General features: G+C 54.0%; 1 protein-coding gene across 2 annotated transcripts; it reads right to left on the bottom strand.

The window, feature by feature from the left end:
* Positions 1-442: 442 nt before the first annotated feature.
* Positions 443-16,903, bottom strand: LOC308672027 (leucine-rich repeat and fibronectin type III domain-containing protein 1-like protein). 2 transcript variants are annotated; one of them, XM_081334561.1, is made up of 5 exons: positions 16,828-16,903; positions 7,743-9,150; positions 2,587-3,188; positions 1,158-1,278; positions 443-666 (listed from the first exon to the last, which is right to left on the bottom strand). In XM_081334561.1, the coding sequence occupies exons 2-4, from the start codon at positions 9,128-9,130 to the stop codon at positions 1,211-1,213; spliced, it is 2,058 nt and encodes a 685-aa protein (XP_081190687.1). In that variant the 5' UTR covers positions 9,131-9,150; positions 16,828-16,903; the 3' UTR covers positions 443-666; positions 1,158-1,210. The 2 variants fall into 2 exon arrangements, with proteins under 2 accessions (XP_081190687.1, XP_081190688.1); XM_081334562.1 differs by lacking the exon at positions 16,828-16,903 and adding an exon at positions 13,884-14,061.
* Between the last annotated feature and the right edge of the window lie 319 nt (positions 16,904-17,222).

Raw genomic sequence — 17,222 nt, 5'->3', positions numbered from 1 at the left:
CGGGGGGGGGGGACGATTGCTGTGTGTTTCTTTGGGCTCCAGGTGGCTCTGCTCTTCTCCGTGTCCGAGGACTAAAACAAACCTGGGCATTTGAGAAGCCTGCAAAATGGCTGCAAATTGGGCTGGTTGCCAAGTGCTCCAATCACGTGACGGCCAGGGGAGTCGTCAGAACTTTGAATCTGGGGCGTAGGTAGCCCTGGGGAGGTTTGTTGTACCTCTGAAAGTTCGCTAACTGACCAGTCGTAAGTCAAGGACCACCTGGATTGATTTTAAGGGGTGGGCAACAGCCCTTGAGCTGATCAAGGAAATGAGCATCAGGACTTAGTTGTTTTCCTTGCATTTTCTGCCCCGTCCCCTCCCCCCACCCGTCCCCCAATACCTGCCGAAGGATACCAGGCGCCCTCATCCTCCTCTCAGAAGAAACCGCCCCGATTTTCACCTCCATTTATTAGAAAATTCCAGGTGTGGCTTAGAAAAACAAACAGTCTTTGTAGAAAACGGGCCCTGAACAGAGTCCAGTGGAAAGATGCCCGTAAGGCCGAGGTGAGACCCCAGAGCCTCTCACCCCCCCCAGGAAGAGGCAGCTGAGCTGGGGGGGCTGCCTGGGTCTTCTGCTGGGGCCGCGGCACCATCTGGAGGGACAGCCAAGGAATCTCCGGATTCGGCCTGCGAGAGAGAGCAGCAGAGTTTGGTTTCCTGGCACTCTTGATTGTTGGTGCTGCCTGCCTGAAGCACAGACTGACTGCTCCCACAAACTTTCCGCATGCCCCCCCAAATCCAATGCAACCGGGGTCTCTGCCCAGCCTGCCTTTCAGGTGTCTGAAGGAGGAACCATCTCTCCAAATGGCTCAAGTCTTCGTGTTTTGAGCATGCTCATTCTCCTTTCAAAAAACTTGGGAGGACCCATGGACCTAAAGCCGTTTTTCATGGCAACACTCACACATGCCCACACACACACACGATGGCAAAGTAGGAGCAGTGGGGTGCTGGGTGAAGTGCCCACAGGGCAGAGAACTCAGCTGCCACCCTTCTGCACATCTGGCTGCTGTGTGCAAAGATGAGAGGCCAGCTGCCCTCTTCAAATGCAAGCCCCCTCCTGCTATGGCCCCCTACTTTCTGGCAATAGGTTGGTTGGGGGGTGCAGAGAGAGCTCCTACCTCGGGGCTGGGGTCCGATTGTGGCTCGTTCTTCGCCGGCCAACAGCCAGGGCTCAGATCTTGACGACGCCGGTCCAATTGACGTTCCTCTTCTCCTCGGCTGGGACCTCTAATGGGGGGTCTGCACAAAGCAAGGGGGGAGGGCAAGGAGCAGAAAGGGGAAGGGGGGGTTGACATGAGCTAAGCAGTGTAGCAAAAGAAGGGAATCCCCCCTGCCTTCATTGCAGTGTTTCTCAACTGTGTCCCTTTAAGATGTCTGGACTTCAACTCCCAGAATTCCCCAGCCAGAGTTGAAGTCCACATGTTCTTAAAGGGACACGGTTGAGAAACATGCTCTGGTCGGATCCCTACTTGAACGAACCTTTATTGTCAAAGTACAACCATGTATACATTGAGATTGTTTGAACCACCGTTCGTGCCCCCACCCCCAACTCACAGTGACACAAACCCTCCATCTTATTACACCATGTGAAATAATTGCACAACGCACTGGCCTCGCAGGTCAATCATGCATAAAAGTTTATAAAATTATTTCCCGTTCAAAAGCCTGACAGCCCACGGATAAAAGCTATTCTTCAGCCTGTGAGTTCGGCTGGCTATACTCCTGTATCTCCCACCCCGATGGTAGGAGAGTAAAGAGGTACCGTCCAGGGTGTGAGTCGTCCCTGAGGATTTTCCTCACTCTTCCAAGGCAGCGAGCCCTGGCAAGGTCATCCAGTGGTGTCAGGGGACAACCCACCATGTCTTGTGCTGTGCTCACCACCCTCTGTAATGCCTTCCTATCCGCGGCTGTCAGACCAGCATACCAGACCACGATACCATAGAAAGGACGCTCTCTAGAGTAGACCGGTAAAAGAGGGTCACAAGCCGTTGTTCTACCCTGTTTTTCTGCAAGTTCCCGAGGAAGCGGAGTCTCTGTTGGGCCTTTCTGGCCACCTGGGTTGTGTTGACTTTCCAGGTCAGATCTTCGCAGATCTACTCCTTCCTCATGAGCGAATTCACCAAGTACTTGAGATATTTTTCTCTTGGCGCCTCTGGATAGGAGCCAACAAGCCTCAGGGGGACAAGATTTGGGCAGAGGCTTCTGGCTGCTGACCACAATTGAGCCCCCAAATCTCTAATTTTGCCCCATTTTGTGACCCTCTTGCACAATCGTTAACTGAATCCCTGCGGCTGTTAAGCCAGTCACACTCTTGTGAAGCGAACCTGGCTTCCTCCCTGACTTCGCTTGTCAGAAGAGGATCACAGGGGACACACACACACACACACACACACACACACACACACACACACACTCACTCACTCACTCACTGGGACAAAGCAACGGTCACAAGTATGAACCAGTTGCCAAATGTGACAAATGGCCGGAGGTCCATTTTTTTCAGCGCCGTTGTCACTGTAAGCCAAGGAGAAGCCCCTCTCACTTTACCTTCCTCTTCTGCTCCAGAGGCCTCGGGGCCCAGCCCGGCGCATGCGTGGTGGTCAAGACTCGTCCGGGACCACCTCCTTCTCCGGGGGGACACCTCCTCCTCCGCCTCCTTGCCGGATGAAACGGACCGTGCGCCTTTCTCACAGTCCTTGCCCGGCGCTGCCAGGCTGTGGTCCTTCCTGGTCCGGCGGCAGCTCTCCCCCTCCCACCCGTCATGTCTGGAGGCTGAGCAGGGCAGCCCGGCGGGGGGCTGCGGGTGGCTACCGTTGGTCTGCGAGTAGACGTTGCTGACCTTGGTGGTCTTCTGCTCCTCTTGGCCGCTGTAGACCTTGTAGCGGATCATGAGGATGATGATGAAGACCATCACCGAGGCCACGATGATGCCCCCAACGATGATGATCATGGTGCCCCCCAGGAACTGGGTGTGCAGCGAGTGGCACTGCAGGCCGTCTCTCAGGGTGCTGAACCGGAGGCAGCCGAGGCTCTGGGTGACCGTCAGCGAGGTCAGCCCGTCGTTGTAGATGGCCAAGACGCAGAGGTGGTAGTCCCGCCCGGCCGCCAGGTCCTTCACCAAGAAGCCCTTGCTTGTTGGAGGGATCATTCTGGGGGAAGAAAGAGAGAATAGCAGAGTTGGAAGGGACCTCGGAGGTCTTCTAGTCCAACCCCCTGCTCAAGCAGGAGACCCTATACCAAGAGTGTCCAACTGTGGGAACTTTTAAGACTTGCGGACTTCAACTCCCAGCTGGGGAATTCTGGGAGTTGAAGTCTGCAAGTCTTAAAGTTCCCACGGTTGGACCCACTTCTATACCCTCCAGGACAAATGGCTACCCAACCTCTTTTCGAAGACCTCCACTTGATGGAGCACCCACAACGTTTGGAGGCAAGCCATTCCCCAAATGAGATTGCCTCCTGCAAGGTAAGACCACCAGCCCTGGAGAACAGCAGCCTGAACACCCACCCCGTGACCTGACTGGGGGAGGTCTGGGCACCCCTGGGCTCCTGTGGTCTGGAGCACCTTCGGGGCAAGAGTCCACCTTGGCACTCAAGTCCCCTCCACTCCTGTAAGGCCAGATCAAGACATCCAAGCATCTGCCCCCCTGCTCAAAGATTGTGGTGCTCCAGCCCCCTCCCAGCCCCACTCCTTAGGCCGTCCTGAATAGAATAGAATAGAATGGAATGGAATGGAATGGAATGGAATGGAATGGAATGGAATGGAATGGAATAGAATAGAAAATGGAATGGAATGGAATGGAATGGAATAGAGCTGGAAGGGACCTTGGAGGTCTTCTAGTCCAGCCCCCTGCTCAAGCAGGAGAACCTAGACCATCTCAGACAGGTGATTGTTCAGTCTCTTCTTGAAAACCACCAGTGAAAATTTCCTTCTTGAGCCTCCTTTCATATTCGCTTCCACTCGCATGGAAGGTCCCCAGAGCCCATCCGGCTGATCCCGGCACAGAGCCAGCCACTCTATTCTGCGCACGTCCTCCACCCGGGGCGGACCACGAGTCTTCTGAAGGGGGCTTCCCACAGCTGTGACATGATTCCCACCATCTTGGACTTCAAAGACCGGGAGGGAACTGTGCTAAGAGGCTTTCAGGCTGATCAGAGGCCGAGCCGCTTAAATGTCAACAAACTCGCAGGGGGCTTCTGTCGAACGAGGAGCCTCTTCTTCGCCCGGCACAAAGCAGAGCTGTCCCGCTCTGCAAGGGGGGCCAGGCCCTGCAGCTAGAGACCGTCTTCCCGGTCCTCATTAAAGCTGCAGGACCTGTTTACAAAGCAGCAGCAGCCGAGCTGGGGGGGACGGGGGGGCAAGGGCCCGGCCCAGATGAAAGGCACCACAGATTCACTGGCGCAAGGATCCGGCCTCTCAGGCCAAGCCTGCCATTTGCAAGAGGTTTGCCAAGGGGGAAGGGTCCCAGGGCATCCCGGGGGGGGGGTGTCTTCAGCCGAAGGAAAGGCGCCCCCCCTCTCTCTTTCTTGCTTTGGGGGCTGCGAGACAATCCAGCACAGTGGATGCAGCAGGAAGAACACAGGTGGTCCTCGACTTAGGCAGTTCGTTTAGTGACCGTCCGGAGTTACAACGGGCACTGAAAAAATGAATTCTGACCGTTTTTCACCCTTACGACTTGCAGCGTCCCTGGGCAACGGTCGCAGTGTGATGACGTGACCCCCTTTCGCGCCCTTCTGACCAGCCAAGTCAAGGGGGGAACCAGAAGCACTTGACCGGGTTTACTAATTTAAGAACTGCAGTGAAAGGAAGGTTGTAAAATGGGGCAAAATTCGCTTAACAACCTTAGCAACAGAAATTTGGGGCTCCAATGTGGTCGTAAATCAAGGACCAGCTCTAAAACAACCCCGGCTTGGTTTGTGACTCAGAAAGAAAAAACGCCTCTGTTTGTCGGACACCCTGTCCTTAAGCCCCCCCCTCCCCAGTTCTTGAAAAGGAAGGCGCTTCCCTCAAACTCTGCCCCCCAAATCAGTGGGGCCAGACAGTGCTCTTCCTGAGCAAGGCAGCCCAGGAGCCTCGTAACACCCCCCCCCGTTATCTGTTCTTTACCCCCCACCACCACCTCTGTTTCTGAGCAGGGCACCCCCCCCAGGCAAAGTCACAGAGACGCTGCAGAACCACCTGACCAGCATGCCTGCCCTTTTGCATCGGTTCTCACAATCCTCAGCTCAGGAAAATGAGCCCTGCATGGCAACGTCCCCCCCACCTTTGTCCTTGAGCCCCCCCCTCCTCAGGCAGAGCCAGGCGGGACCGGTGCAGATGGCGTGGGCAGCCCTCAGAAACCCAGAGACCCACGCCACCCCAAGATCCCAGAATCCTCTCTTGCTGTCCCTTCGCCTCTTTCGGGAGGGCCCCCCTCCAGCCTTGGTGACATTGCAAAGAGCCCGAAGGACGCCCCCCCCCTTCCCCTGCCTGGGGCGGCTGGGATCAATAGATGCTGAGCCCAAGCTGGATTCGAAAAGCTCTCCTGCCTGCAGGGCCGGCCCCTCCGCGCACTGCCCCCTCCCCACCCCCAGCTGACTCACAACAGGCAGCAGGGAGTTCACCCTCCCCAGCCCCCCAGCCCCCCCCCGTGCTGGCTCTCACGCACGCACGCACCAAGGCTGCTGAAACCCAATTCTGCATCCTAAGTAGGTCAGCCCGCATTCGTTTCCTTTCCGGCCAGCAGGCAGTGGATGCTGGGCCCACTGCCAGAGGTGGGGGGACCCAGAAGACCCTGCTCCCCCAGAGAGCTTCCCCACCTCTTTGCAAAGCGGGAGAGCAATGCAGCGGGGGGGGGATGCTTGGAGGGGGCGAAGACGAGGAAGAAAAGCCCCAGGGAGGGGGCAGAGAGAGGGTCTTGAATCTTTCAGCCCCCCTCTTCTTCCAATGCCAGCCCCTCCCCCCAGGGGGTCCTGTGCTCCCCCTGCCCGCTGGGTCCAGGGGCTCCTTCCCTGCCTGGGGCATCTAGCCTGACCCTCTTCTCAGAAGGGGTAGATGGTGCAAAACGAGGCATAAGATTCAGTAAAGGGAAGCAGGATGGGGTGAGGGGGTGGCAGCATGCCCCCCCACTGCCTCCTTGCCCACAGCAGAGGGAAGGGCACAGTCCTTCCTATAGTCCCACAGTACATATTTGCTGATTAGGTGAATTACAGCCCTTTTTCACACTTACAACTGTCACAGTGTCCCCATGGTCACGTGATCAAAAGTCCAAGGCTTAGCAACTGACTCGTACTTACGACGGTTGCAGTGCCCCACCACTCGGCCTTGTCTCGCACTAACCTGGCAGGGACTGTCACTCCCCGTGGCTGGCAGCTGAAGACTCCACCCCATATTGGGCTGGAGGAGATGGGAGCTGTGGTCCAGTACACTTGGGGGGGGGGGCAGAGCAGGGAATGTGGGTCACTAGCAATGCCCAAGGTTAAGGGATCATCCCTCAGGCCCCCTCCGGCTCCGGGTTCCAGACATGAACCTTCCCAATGGAAGCAAATCACAGGAAAGAGCTTTGCTCAGACTGGCTGGGAACTCCTAAACATCTTTGGAAATTTAATTGAAATTTTATCCCTGAAACGCAGCAGGTCTGAGTTCTCCAGAAAGGAAGGAATCACCCCAGCCAGGGGGTGGAATCTGATCCGGCTGTTTGGAGATCGGCAGGGATTCTGCAAATCTCTCAAAAATGCTAGATTCCTAGTCATGTTTACTCAGCACCTTAGAAAGGAAACAACATTTTGCATCCTGTTAAACACACACACACACACACACACACACACACACCCTGCCACGCCAGCCACCCCATCCCTCCCCGGCATTCAGGAAGAAGGGGAAGCTGGTGCCACAGCCTAGTTTCTTTATTTTAAAGAAAAAAATCATGCAAATTCCTTCTTTGGCCTTAATTATCCTGCCTTTGGAGGCGGGCGGCTGAGAGTTGCTCCTCTGGGATCCCCCCAGCGTTCCACTGCCAGGTCTGCATTCCTAGCCAGGCGGGGAGGAATCTGACCTTCAAGAAGGGAGGGGAAAGAAGCGGAGAGGCTGGAGCAATTCAGCCAGGCTCCCCTCCAAGCTGGCCCAGGGCACCGGGGACCCATCATCCCCTCCCGGACCTTGGATATCAAACTGAAATTTCATTCTTAAGGTGGGCCAGTGTGCTCACAGTGAAAAATGGCGTAGACTATCTACCTCACTGCAACTCTATTGCGACATAATATGCTGATTTTTTATGGTTTTATCTTAGTTAAATATTTTCTCCTGTCTACATACCTTATACAGCTAGTTCTCGATTTACGACCACAATTGAGCCCAAAAATTCTGTTGTTAACTGAGACATTGGCTGAGTTTCGCCCCATTTTACCCCTTTCTTGCCACAGTTGTTAAGTGAATCGCTGCAGTTGTTCAGCTAGGAACACAGCTGTTAAGTGAACCTGGCTGGGGAATTCTGGGAGTTGAAGTCCACAAGTGGCTGCCCCGTCTCTTCTTGAAAATCCCCAGTGCTGGAGCCCCCACAACTCCTGGTGGTGGTCCATCCGGTCCATCCGGTCACTCGGAGCCGGCCTGGCCATTCCTTCCCTCCCAGCCCTGGAGGGCCTGCCCAGCGCTTACTGCCCCCTGGCGGCACATGGTCCTCCCCCCACCTGAAGGACTCCCAAGCGCTGCCACTGACGGCCCGGCTCACCTGTACACCAAGGTGTCATCTGAGGAGCTGTTGTACTGGATCTGGTACATGCGGATGCCGGGGATGTGCCACTGGGGATACCAGCGGATCAGGGCGGAAGAGGAGGAGATTTCTGTGACCACCACGCCCTTGTCCTGAGAGGCCCCCGTGTCGTTGGCGCCCAGAGGCAGAGTGGCCATGGCTGAGGTGAGGATGTCCGAAGGCCCCACGGCCTCAGGCACCTTGGGGGTGGTGGCGTTGGAGAGCAATGGCAGCAGGTTGACCACCAGCTCCACGGACGTGGTGGCTTCGCCAGCAGCATTGGAGGCGATGCAGGTGAAGACCCCCGTGTCCTGGACGGCCGCAATCAGGATCTCCAGGGTGCCGTTGTCGTAGGAGGCGGTCCGCGAAGTGTTGGCCACCACTTTGCCTTCCGGGGAGACCCAGTGGATGGAGGGCTCTGGGTCGCCCACCCCGCGGCAGCGAAGGACCGCCCCCTCGCCCTCCATGACCACCAAGCGGCCCGTGTGACGTGTGATGACGGGCGGCTCGCAAATGAACTCCTCCTCGGGGATGGTCCAAAAGTACTTGCCCAGCAGGTCGGGGGGCGAGGCGCAGGTCTCCAGGTCGTCCTCCCTGGCCAGCCTGCGCAGCCAGAGCAGCTCGCAGTTGCAGTGCAGGGGGTTGCCCCCCAGGCTGAGCACCAAGGAGGAGGGCGGGGAGCCCTTGGACTTGGCGTAGACCGGGATGCGCAGGAAGAGGGGGTCCGGCGGGATCTTCTTCAGCTTGTTGGAGGTCATGTCCAGGCGGGCCAGCTTGAGGAGGTTGCTGAAGACCCCCTCAGGCACGAAGTCAATCAGGTTGTGGTCCAGGCTGAGGGTGTTGACGTTGTGCAGACGGTGGATGGTGTCCCAGGGGACCTGCGCCAGGTTATTGTAGGAGAGGTCCAGGTCCTCCAAGGTGCCCACAAAGTCGTCGAAGGCCACAGGGGAGATGTCCTGCAGCTGGTTGTTGCTGAGGATGAGATGGCGCAGGTTGGGCAGCCCCTTCAGCTGCTCGCCCCCAAGCAGAAGCAGCCGGTTGTTGTCCAGGTGCAGCGCGCGCAGGCTGCGCAGGTCGGCGAAGGCGTAGGGCAGGATCTGGCTGATGGTGTTGCGGGAGAGGGTGAGGTGCACCAGGCTGGTCATGTTGGAGAAGTCCTTCCGGCGGATGACGGTGATGAAGTTGTCCGTCAGGCGCAGCTCCACCGTGTGCCTGTCAATCACGGTGGGCACAAAGAGGAGGCCGGTCTTGGTGCACAGGATGGCCAAGGAGGGTGAGAGGTTCTGGCAGACGCAGCGCTTGGGACACACCTGCGCCAGGGCCAGCTGGGCCAGGAGCACCAGAAGGCACAGCAGGAGGCCCTCCATGCTGCTGGTCAGGGAGGGGGCTGCAAGGCAAAGGATGGAGAGAGGTTAGGGGGCTCCACGGGCTCCTCCAGAAGATCAGAAAGAGGGGGAAGTGACCGCTGATGGCTGAAGTCCAGGTCTCCACCGATGAAGCCTCCAGCTCAGGAGTCTCCAAATTTGTACACTATAAATTTTCTGGATTCTGTTCCCAGAATTCCCCACTTCAAGACCTGTGGACTTCAACTCCCAGAATTCCCCAGCCACAGGTCTTAAAGTGGTCAAGCTTGGACACCCCCGCCTTAGGTGCTGATTCGGACAACCCACGGAAATCTCTGGTCGGACGTGTCCCATCCTTTCTGATGCCGCAATAAATAAATTGAACCGAGGCCTCTGCACCCACTGTCATCTTAGAAAGGTAGCGGGCTACAGCATTCCCATTTGCCTCCCAGATATGTAGGGACTACATCCCTTGCCACGGTCCTGAATTATGGAAAGGGGGGGCATTTCACTCTTCCTGGACCATGTGCAGAGTTATACACCTCGGGGTGCCTTTTCCTCGCTCAAAACCGACCCTGCCGAATGACAAATTGGATTAAGATTCACATTTATCGATGGTGCTTTTCATCCATTTCCCCCGCACTCTGTCCATCCCTAAAGCTCCGCCTGTTTCAGCCAAAGGATAAACAACGTCTTTGACAAGGCGGCAGAGAGCCCAAAGGCTGCCGGTGCCTCGCTTGGGGGGCCTTGCAGCCTGGGCCCCGTTTGGCCTCACGGTGGGTTAAACCTGGAGTAAATTTGCAGGACCCCCTCTTCTCAGCATCCGGCATCTTTTTTAATTTTTAAAAGGCGCCAGAGCAGACCCCGGGGCCTGCATTTTACTGAGGTCTCCTTCTCCTGGATTTTCTTGGCAGGGGGAAAAACACCCCCCCCCAACCACCCCAGAGGCGAGCATCCTTTTAAAAAAAACATTATTTCATCAAGGTATAAAATACAGAAATACAGGGAGTCCTCAGTTTAGGACCACAATGGAACCCAAATTTTCTGTTGCTAAGCGAGACGGTTGTTAAGTGAGTTTTGCCCCATTTTACAACCTTCCTTGCCACAGTTGTTAAGTGAATCACTGCAGTTGTTCAGTTAGTCACAGGGTTGTGAATCTGGCCTCCCCGCTGATTTTGCTTGTCAGAAGGTCGCAAAAGGTCACGTGACCCCAATACAATCCTAAGTACACGCCAGTTGCCAAGCATCCAAATTCTGATCATGCGACCGGGGGAGGCTGCAGCGGTCAGAAGTGTGAAAAATGGTCAGAAGTCCCTTTTTTCAGTGCCGTTGTGACTTCAAATGGTCACTAAGCAAACTGTTATAGACAAGGACCAGCTGCATCAGATTCCTCTGATTCGGGGAGCAAACTGGCAGTCGGTGTTTTGCCCTGGCAAAGCTGCGTGTTCGGGCTTTGCCATCTCCTTCCTCTTTCTCATGCCACCATCACAGTAACAGATGAAGTGAAAGCGCCTCTCTCTCGAGAAAGAGGGGCCCAAGGAGCTTGAGACGACCGCTCAGCCCTCCTCTCTGCTCAGGCCTCTTCCAGACTCCGAACGATGGGGCACGTAGTCCCAACAGAGAGGAACTCTGTAGACAACCACTCTTCTAAGATATCCCTTGGTTTATTTTATATTATTATTATTATTATTATTATTATTATTATTATTATTATTATTATTATATTACTATTACTATTATTGATCATCGCACAGTCAGCCAGATGTTCAGACTGGATTTGGCATTTTTGTCTACCTACTGAGTCCTTACCAAGGACCTGGGATAGGCAGATGTGGATGTTTGATGGCGTTACAGATCTCGTCACAGGATGGAAGCAGTTCCTAGTAAGGCCGCCTTTTGCAATTGACTGATGGCGCATTTGTCAATGCCGATGATGGTGTTCCAGTGGTGCTCCAGTTGTTTTGGGATGGCACCCAAGGCCCCTATGACTATTGGTGCCACCCTTGCTTGCCTTTGCCACAGTCTTTCTATTTCTATTTGTAGGTCTTTGTATTTTGTTATCTTCTCCAGTTCTTTCTCCTCTATTCTGCTGTCTCCAGGCACTGCCCTGTCCACTATCCAGACTTTTTTGACTTTCTTATCAACAATTGTTAAGTCCGGGGTGTTATGTTGCAGCTGCTTGTCGGTTTGAATTCTGAAGTCCCAGAGCAGTTTAACTTTATCATTTTCTATGACTTTCTCTATTTTATGATCTCACCAGTTATTATTATTATTACTATTACTATTATTATTACTACTACTACTACTACTACTACTACTACTATTATTATTATTATTATTATTATTATTATTATTATTATTATTATTATTATTATTATTATTATTATTATTTTCTGGGGTGCACTATCTATTCCCCCTATAAAATCCAATCTTGCTTTCTCTTCTCCTTGCAAATATCCCAAAGAAAACAATTCCCGGGTCACCTGAGATGACCCGGCTGATGCCCAGGGATGCAGAAGGAGAAAAATTACCATAAAGACAAAACCTTGCCATCCAGCATCATTGTTTAACACCCAGCAAGAAAATGAATATTTCATGATCAAATACTTAGTGAGCAAACACAGGAGAGGAATGTAGTAAATATCAACTTAATTAATCTTAAATCTCCACATAAAGCTATATCGATTTCTCTTTTTCCAAAAGATAAGCCCCCCCAAATCCATAACTAAGAAACGGAATAGAAGATCATTTAGTGGATTCTTCCACTTGTAACCCCCCCTTTTTTTTCCTGCCACTCTTAGACATTATATTGGAAATTCTGGGGAGGGGGAGTAGGAGGAGCTCATTTCTACAGGGCAGCCCCTTGGGGTCTTCTCAATCTCTGCCTGACGCCAGTCACTTTCTCTCTCTGCCATTTAAACAATAACGGAGCCAGAAAAGGTGAGAAGGGGGGGGGAAACCCTCCCCAGCTAATAAACTCAAGATCTGAATATGCCCACTCTGCCAGAAACCTCTAGGTATACAAAGGAGAAAACAGCTTGTAGAAATTCAGCTGTGTTCAGGCTTCTCTTTTGTCACTTCTCACAGCAAAGCAAATGGGGGGGGGGTGTCCCAAGTGTTAGCTAAGACCTCCCTCAGTTTGCAAAAAATCCAGGCCTGGGTAGCCAAGCTGAGAAAATGCCAAACGCTTGGAGAACCAACAGCGGCTACCCACTCACCTGCCCAGCATGGAAGTTGATGAGAATGCCGTTAATCTTTTCCGTGTAACAGCATGGCAACATTCCTTGACAGCAGAAAAGGCAAGGAGGCCGTGAGCCTGACTGCCAGAAGTCCAGGTCATAAATGATGAATCCTCTGGCTCAGGAGTCTCCAAATCTGGCCATTTTTAAGATTTGTGGACTTCAGCTCCCAGGATTCCTCACTTTAAGAATTATGGACTTCAACTCCCAAAATTCCCCACTTTAAAACTTATGGACTTCAACTCCCAAAATTCCCCAGCCAGCTAGAAGACCTGCAAGGTCATTTCCCACTCTGTTATTCTGTTAAGACTGGGAACGATGGGGGATGTAGTACCTACATATCTGGGAGGCAAATGGGGATGCTCTAGCCCGCTACCTTTCTAAGATGACAGTGGGTGCAGAGGCCTCGGTTCAATTTATTTATTGCGGCATCAGAAAGGATGGGACACGTCCGACCAGAGATTTCCGTGGGTTGTCAGAATCAGCACCTAAGGCGGGGCTCCACAAATCTTAAATTTGCCAAGCTTGGACACCCCTGATTTAGGGCTTAATAGGAGCTGGGCAGTGAATGTCCCTCAGCCTTCTCCAGCCGCTAATGCTGGCTGCAAATTAGAACGATTGCAATAGGGATATTAACTAATCAGGTCATTTATAGTGGCTTATTGCCTATAGTTTTCAGCCTCTTATTAAATATTTCAGCATTTGGGCACATTGTCAAAACTCAATATGGATCCTAGAGTAAGTTTTAATGGAGGCAATGGTGTCAATTAGAAATCCTGCCTGTAACTGTGAGCTGCAGCAGCAGCTGGCTTTGAAAAATGCAGTTCCAGAAGAAAAATAGGAGGGCCCCTCTACAAATTAAATTAGCAATTAGCATTCTCATTGCTGGAAACAGCAGATTAATCGTTTTACAATTCGGCTGGTCAAATTGATGATTAAAAGCTGAGCTCAGCTAGCTGTATCAATAAGCAAGTTTTTTAAATGTTCAAACCGCTTTGCGTGTTCTTGAATGGCTTCAGTTTGGAACTGCGAGGCGTCCAAAATTCTTTTTACAGACACTCCTCAACTTACAACAGTTCATTTAGTGACCATTCAAAGTTACAATGGCAATAAAAAATGACTGATCATTTTTCACGCTTACGACCGTTGCAGCATCCCCATGGTCACGTGATGTAAATTCAGACGCTTGGCAACCGACTCATATTTACGACGGTTGCAACGATCCCCTTTTGCAACCTTCGGACAAACAAAGTCAGCGGGGGAAGCCGGATTCACTTAACAAATGTGGCAAGAACGATTGTAAAATGGGGCAAAACTCACTTAACAACTGTCTTGCTTAGCAACAGAAATTTTGGGCTCAGTTATAGTCATAAGTCGAGGACTATCTGCACTGATTTTGAGGAGAAAAAAAATGCTGAAGTGCTCTAAGTTACTTAAAGTTTTGAAGGAAACATTCAGAACAGGATGTTTCTCACCACTACACTGTACTGCCCCTAGAATAAGGAAGCTAGGAAGGCCTCTGAGAATGTGTCAAGTACATTTGCAGAAAAAGCAAGTTTAGACGCCTTCCTGGAATGAAGGAACTCAACGGCGTTTGCAAATCCAGTGATGCTTCGGCTGCATTTTCAAGCTTCGGGGCCTCCCTTCTTTCGGAATTAGCTTCTTCCAGTTCTTATTTACACACAGCTGAATCCTGGAACTAAGTTGCAGTGCTCCAGCGTGCACTGTGCAGCAATTTGTCTTACTAATAGAGAAAGTGACGTGAAGCCCCCAAGAAGCCTTAAGCTGGAAGGAGAGGAAAAGTAAATTGCTGGAAAGGCAGACTGGGGAGTTGCGGAGGCGTTTTTCACACCCTCCTGCAAACATCTGGGACAGGCAAACTTTCAGCAGCCCAGGACAAGGGCATCAGAATAACAGAGTCGGAGGGGACCTTAGAGGTCTTCTAGTCCTACCCCCTACTCAAGCAGGAGACCCTATACCATTCCAGACAGCTGGCTGTCCAGTCTCTTCTTAAAAGCCTCCCGTGACGGAGTGCCCGCAGCTTCTGGAGGCAGGTCGTTCCTCTGGTTAATTGTCCTCACTGCCGGGAAATTTCTCCTTAGTTCTAGGCTGGATCTCTCTATGATAACATACGAAAGAGGCCAGACTATCAAATTGCTTCATTTTGCTCTTCTTGAGGGCATTTTTTTTTGGGGGGGGGCTCTACATTCATGCTGTCCGTCTCCTCCATTTACTCCGGTGGCTCCACTGAAGCCCCAAGTCGAGGGCTGTTCAGGGATGTGTGCAGAACCTGCCCCGGCTTTGCCAAGTGCCCTGCTTTGAAACCTCCACGCCGCGACGTAGGGCAGAAGGCTCCGAAGTTGGCAACTCAAAGACCTCCAAACATTCAAAGGAATGTTTGTTGAGCAGTTCATATTTCTGTTCTATTGAACTAAACGAGGCGTGGAAGCAGGATTTTAAGATCAGGAGCTGAAAAGCCCAGCGGCTTTCAGTAGGGGATGGTGCTAGTCCTCTAGGTGGGACAAACTCCAGCTTCCATCATCCTTGGCAAGTCCAGTGAAGAGCAGGAGAAGGGAAGTCCACTCAACAGCTGGAGAGCCACAAAGCTGAGTCCAAGGGACATGAAATGCAGCCTCCTGTTCCCTGCTCTGAATCCAAGTGGACCCCTCCTACAGCGCAGGGGAGAGGCCTGTGTTCCTGACCCCCCCCACCTCATCCACCAGGAGAATGACTGTCGGAATACCGCCAGCATCCAGGATCCGATGACTCGCACAAAGAGCAGGGGGCTGGGGGCAGCGACATTCCCCTCCCCACCAGCTTTGGATTAATTGCACAATGGGAGACCCTCCCAAAGGTGAAACTTGGTTGTTCTTCTCCTTGGCTTCTCTCTAGAGCAGTTTCTCAGCCTGGGTGACTCTAAGGCTTGTGGACTTCAACTCCCAGAATTCCCCAGTCAGCTAGGCAACCCTAAAGCACCATGCAAACCATGTAAGTTAGAGACAGATTGCATAGCTGGCTGGGGAATTCTGGGAGTTGAAGTCCACAAGCCTTAGAGTCACCCAGGTTGGACACCCATCTTAGAGGTTCACTCCTCTGTATTACAAAGGTTTCTGAACAAGAAGAAAGAAAACAAAACAAGATCATCTTTAATCTCAGAGACCCCTGTAAAAGCAGCCCTCAAAGCCCCAAAGTAAGCAGAGCCTTTGATCTCCCTGGGGAAAAAAAATGGAGGCCTGGGAATTCCTGAACCAGCAACCCAAGTCCCCACACTTGTTCGATTTTTTTTTCTTCCAATTCAAAAAAGTTCAGATTTGCATTGCCCCAATTAATGCATGCAATCTGTCACTAATTTACATCGTTTGCACGATGCATTAGGATTGCAAACCTCCAGGCTTGTTTGTTGTTGTGGAATTGATTCCAAAGGCCCAGCCAAGCAAAACAAGGCCAGGCCATTTGGGGGGTGGGGAATACAGTCAGGAGACAGTTTGGAGTCCAAATAAGCAGAAGACCTTCCGAGAGGCCCTCTATTATTTTTCCTCCATGTAAAGATGATTCCCCCCCCTTAAATTCAGATAGCCGTCCTCCCCCGCTTTCTGGCCCACTGTCTTCCCATGTCTTTAAGGAAGAAGGTCTCAGGGGGTCTTCCGTCCCCATTCAGTGGGGGCTGCTGAACAGGGTGGCCTTCTGGAGCGGAAAGAGGACCTTCATCCAGGCACCACTGACAGATCCTGACAGACAGAGAGAGAGAGGCTGGATTTTGCTGCTTCTCTTTGTCCTCCTGGCTGAAGAAGTCGGGCGTGCCAGCCAGGCTGCCCGCTGGTGCCACGATGCCAGCCGGGGCAGCCCTGACTCACCCAGCAGGCCGGGGGATGCGGGATCCGATGCCAGGAAGAGGGAGGGTCTCCCCCTGAGCTGGCTGTCCCCCAAAGCCCCTCAGATTCCGGGGCACCCGGCAGAGGAGGGGGCGTTGCGGGCATCGCAGTCGCCTCCCTTTCCCGGGGAACCGTGGCCGGGGAGAGCCTCGCTCTGCGGGTGAGATCCGAGGATCGGCGCGAGACCCCCAGACGCGCAGCGCCGGAACCATCTTAATACTGCATGAACAAGGATCGGTCTGTCCCCGAGCACGTGACGTTCACTCCCCCACCCCAAAAAAGCGCGGGGAGGGGGCGGCTCCAGCGGAGGGGCTCAAGGGGGTCCCTTCCCTCCCGGGCGACCGAGGAGCCCGAAGCCCGCCGCTCGGGCAAGACCCAGCAAGGGACGGGCGCTCTGCCTATGCTCAGAGGCACGCCCCACACCTCGAACGCGCCTCTCACCGAAGCATCCGGGGGGGTCAATGATTTCCGGCCAACAGGGGCTCCCGGTGCGGGACAAGCGCTCTGCACGTGCTCGGGAGCCCCTGGCCCTCCCCCCTCCTCCTCAGCCCCGTCTGCCCCGCCCGAGGCCCCCGCCTGCGCCCCTCCCCCAGAGCCGAGCCCGGCTTACCTGGATGCTCAGGCCGGCCCGACGCCTAGCCGCCCCTCGGGCCAGGCCCGGCCGGGAGCGGCCTCCGCCCGGCCCCCGCAGCCCGCCGGCCCCAGCGGGGAGAGCGGCGCGGCCATCGGCGCCCGACCGGGCGCGGCGCAGCGGACGGTCGGCGGGCAGCTGCGGCGGGCCGGGCCGCGGCTCGGGCGGAGGATCCAAGCGGCCCGCGGCAGCCCGAGGAGCGGACGGCGCCTCCCCCGCCCCGAGCGCCCCGAGCGCCCCTCCCCGCCGCCGCCGCCGCCGGGCCCGGGAGGCGGGGCTGCCGGCGATCGCGGTCCCTCCCCTCGCGGGAAGCGGCCTCGCGGGCGCAGCTGACCGGAGCCTCGGATGCGCGGAGGCGGCGGGGGGGGGGCGGG

The sequence above is a fragment of the Vipera berus genome (genome assembly GCF_964194415.1).
Source record: "Vipera berus genome assembly, chromosome: 9".
Lineage (NCBI taxonomy): Eukaryota > Metazoa > Chordata > Lepidosauria > Squamata > Viperidae > Vipera > Vipera berus.
The sequence above is the reverse complement of the archived record's forward strand: the minus strand, read 5'-3'. Positions and strand labels throughout refer to the sequence as shown.

What these genes read in the sequence shown, in the direction of transcription:
- LOC308672027 (XM_081334561.1), bottom strand. Translation starts at nt 9,130, where the DNA reads ATGGAGGGCCTCCTGCTGTGCCTTCTGGTGCTCCTGGCCCAGCTGGCC. An exon ending in GATGACACCTTGGTGTACAG is followed by an intron (nt 3,189 to 7,742) that starts GTGAGCCGGGCC and finishes TTCTTCCCCCAG; the next exon opens with AATGATCCCTCCAACAAGCA. An exon ending in CTCTGGAGCAGAAGAGGAAG is followed by an intron (nt 1,279 to 2,586) that starts GTAAAGTGAGAG and finishes TGCTTTGTGCAG; the next exon opens with ACCCCCCATTAGAGGTCCCA.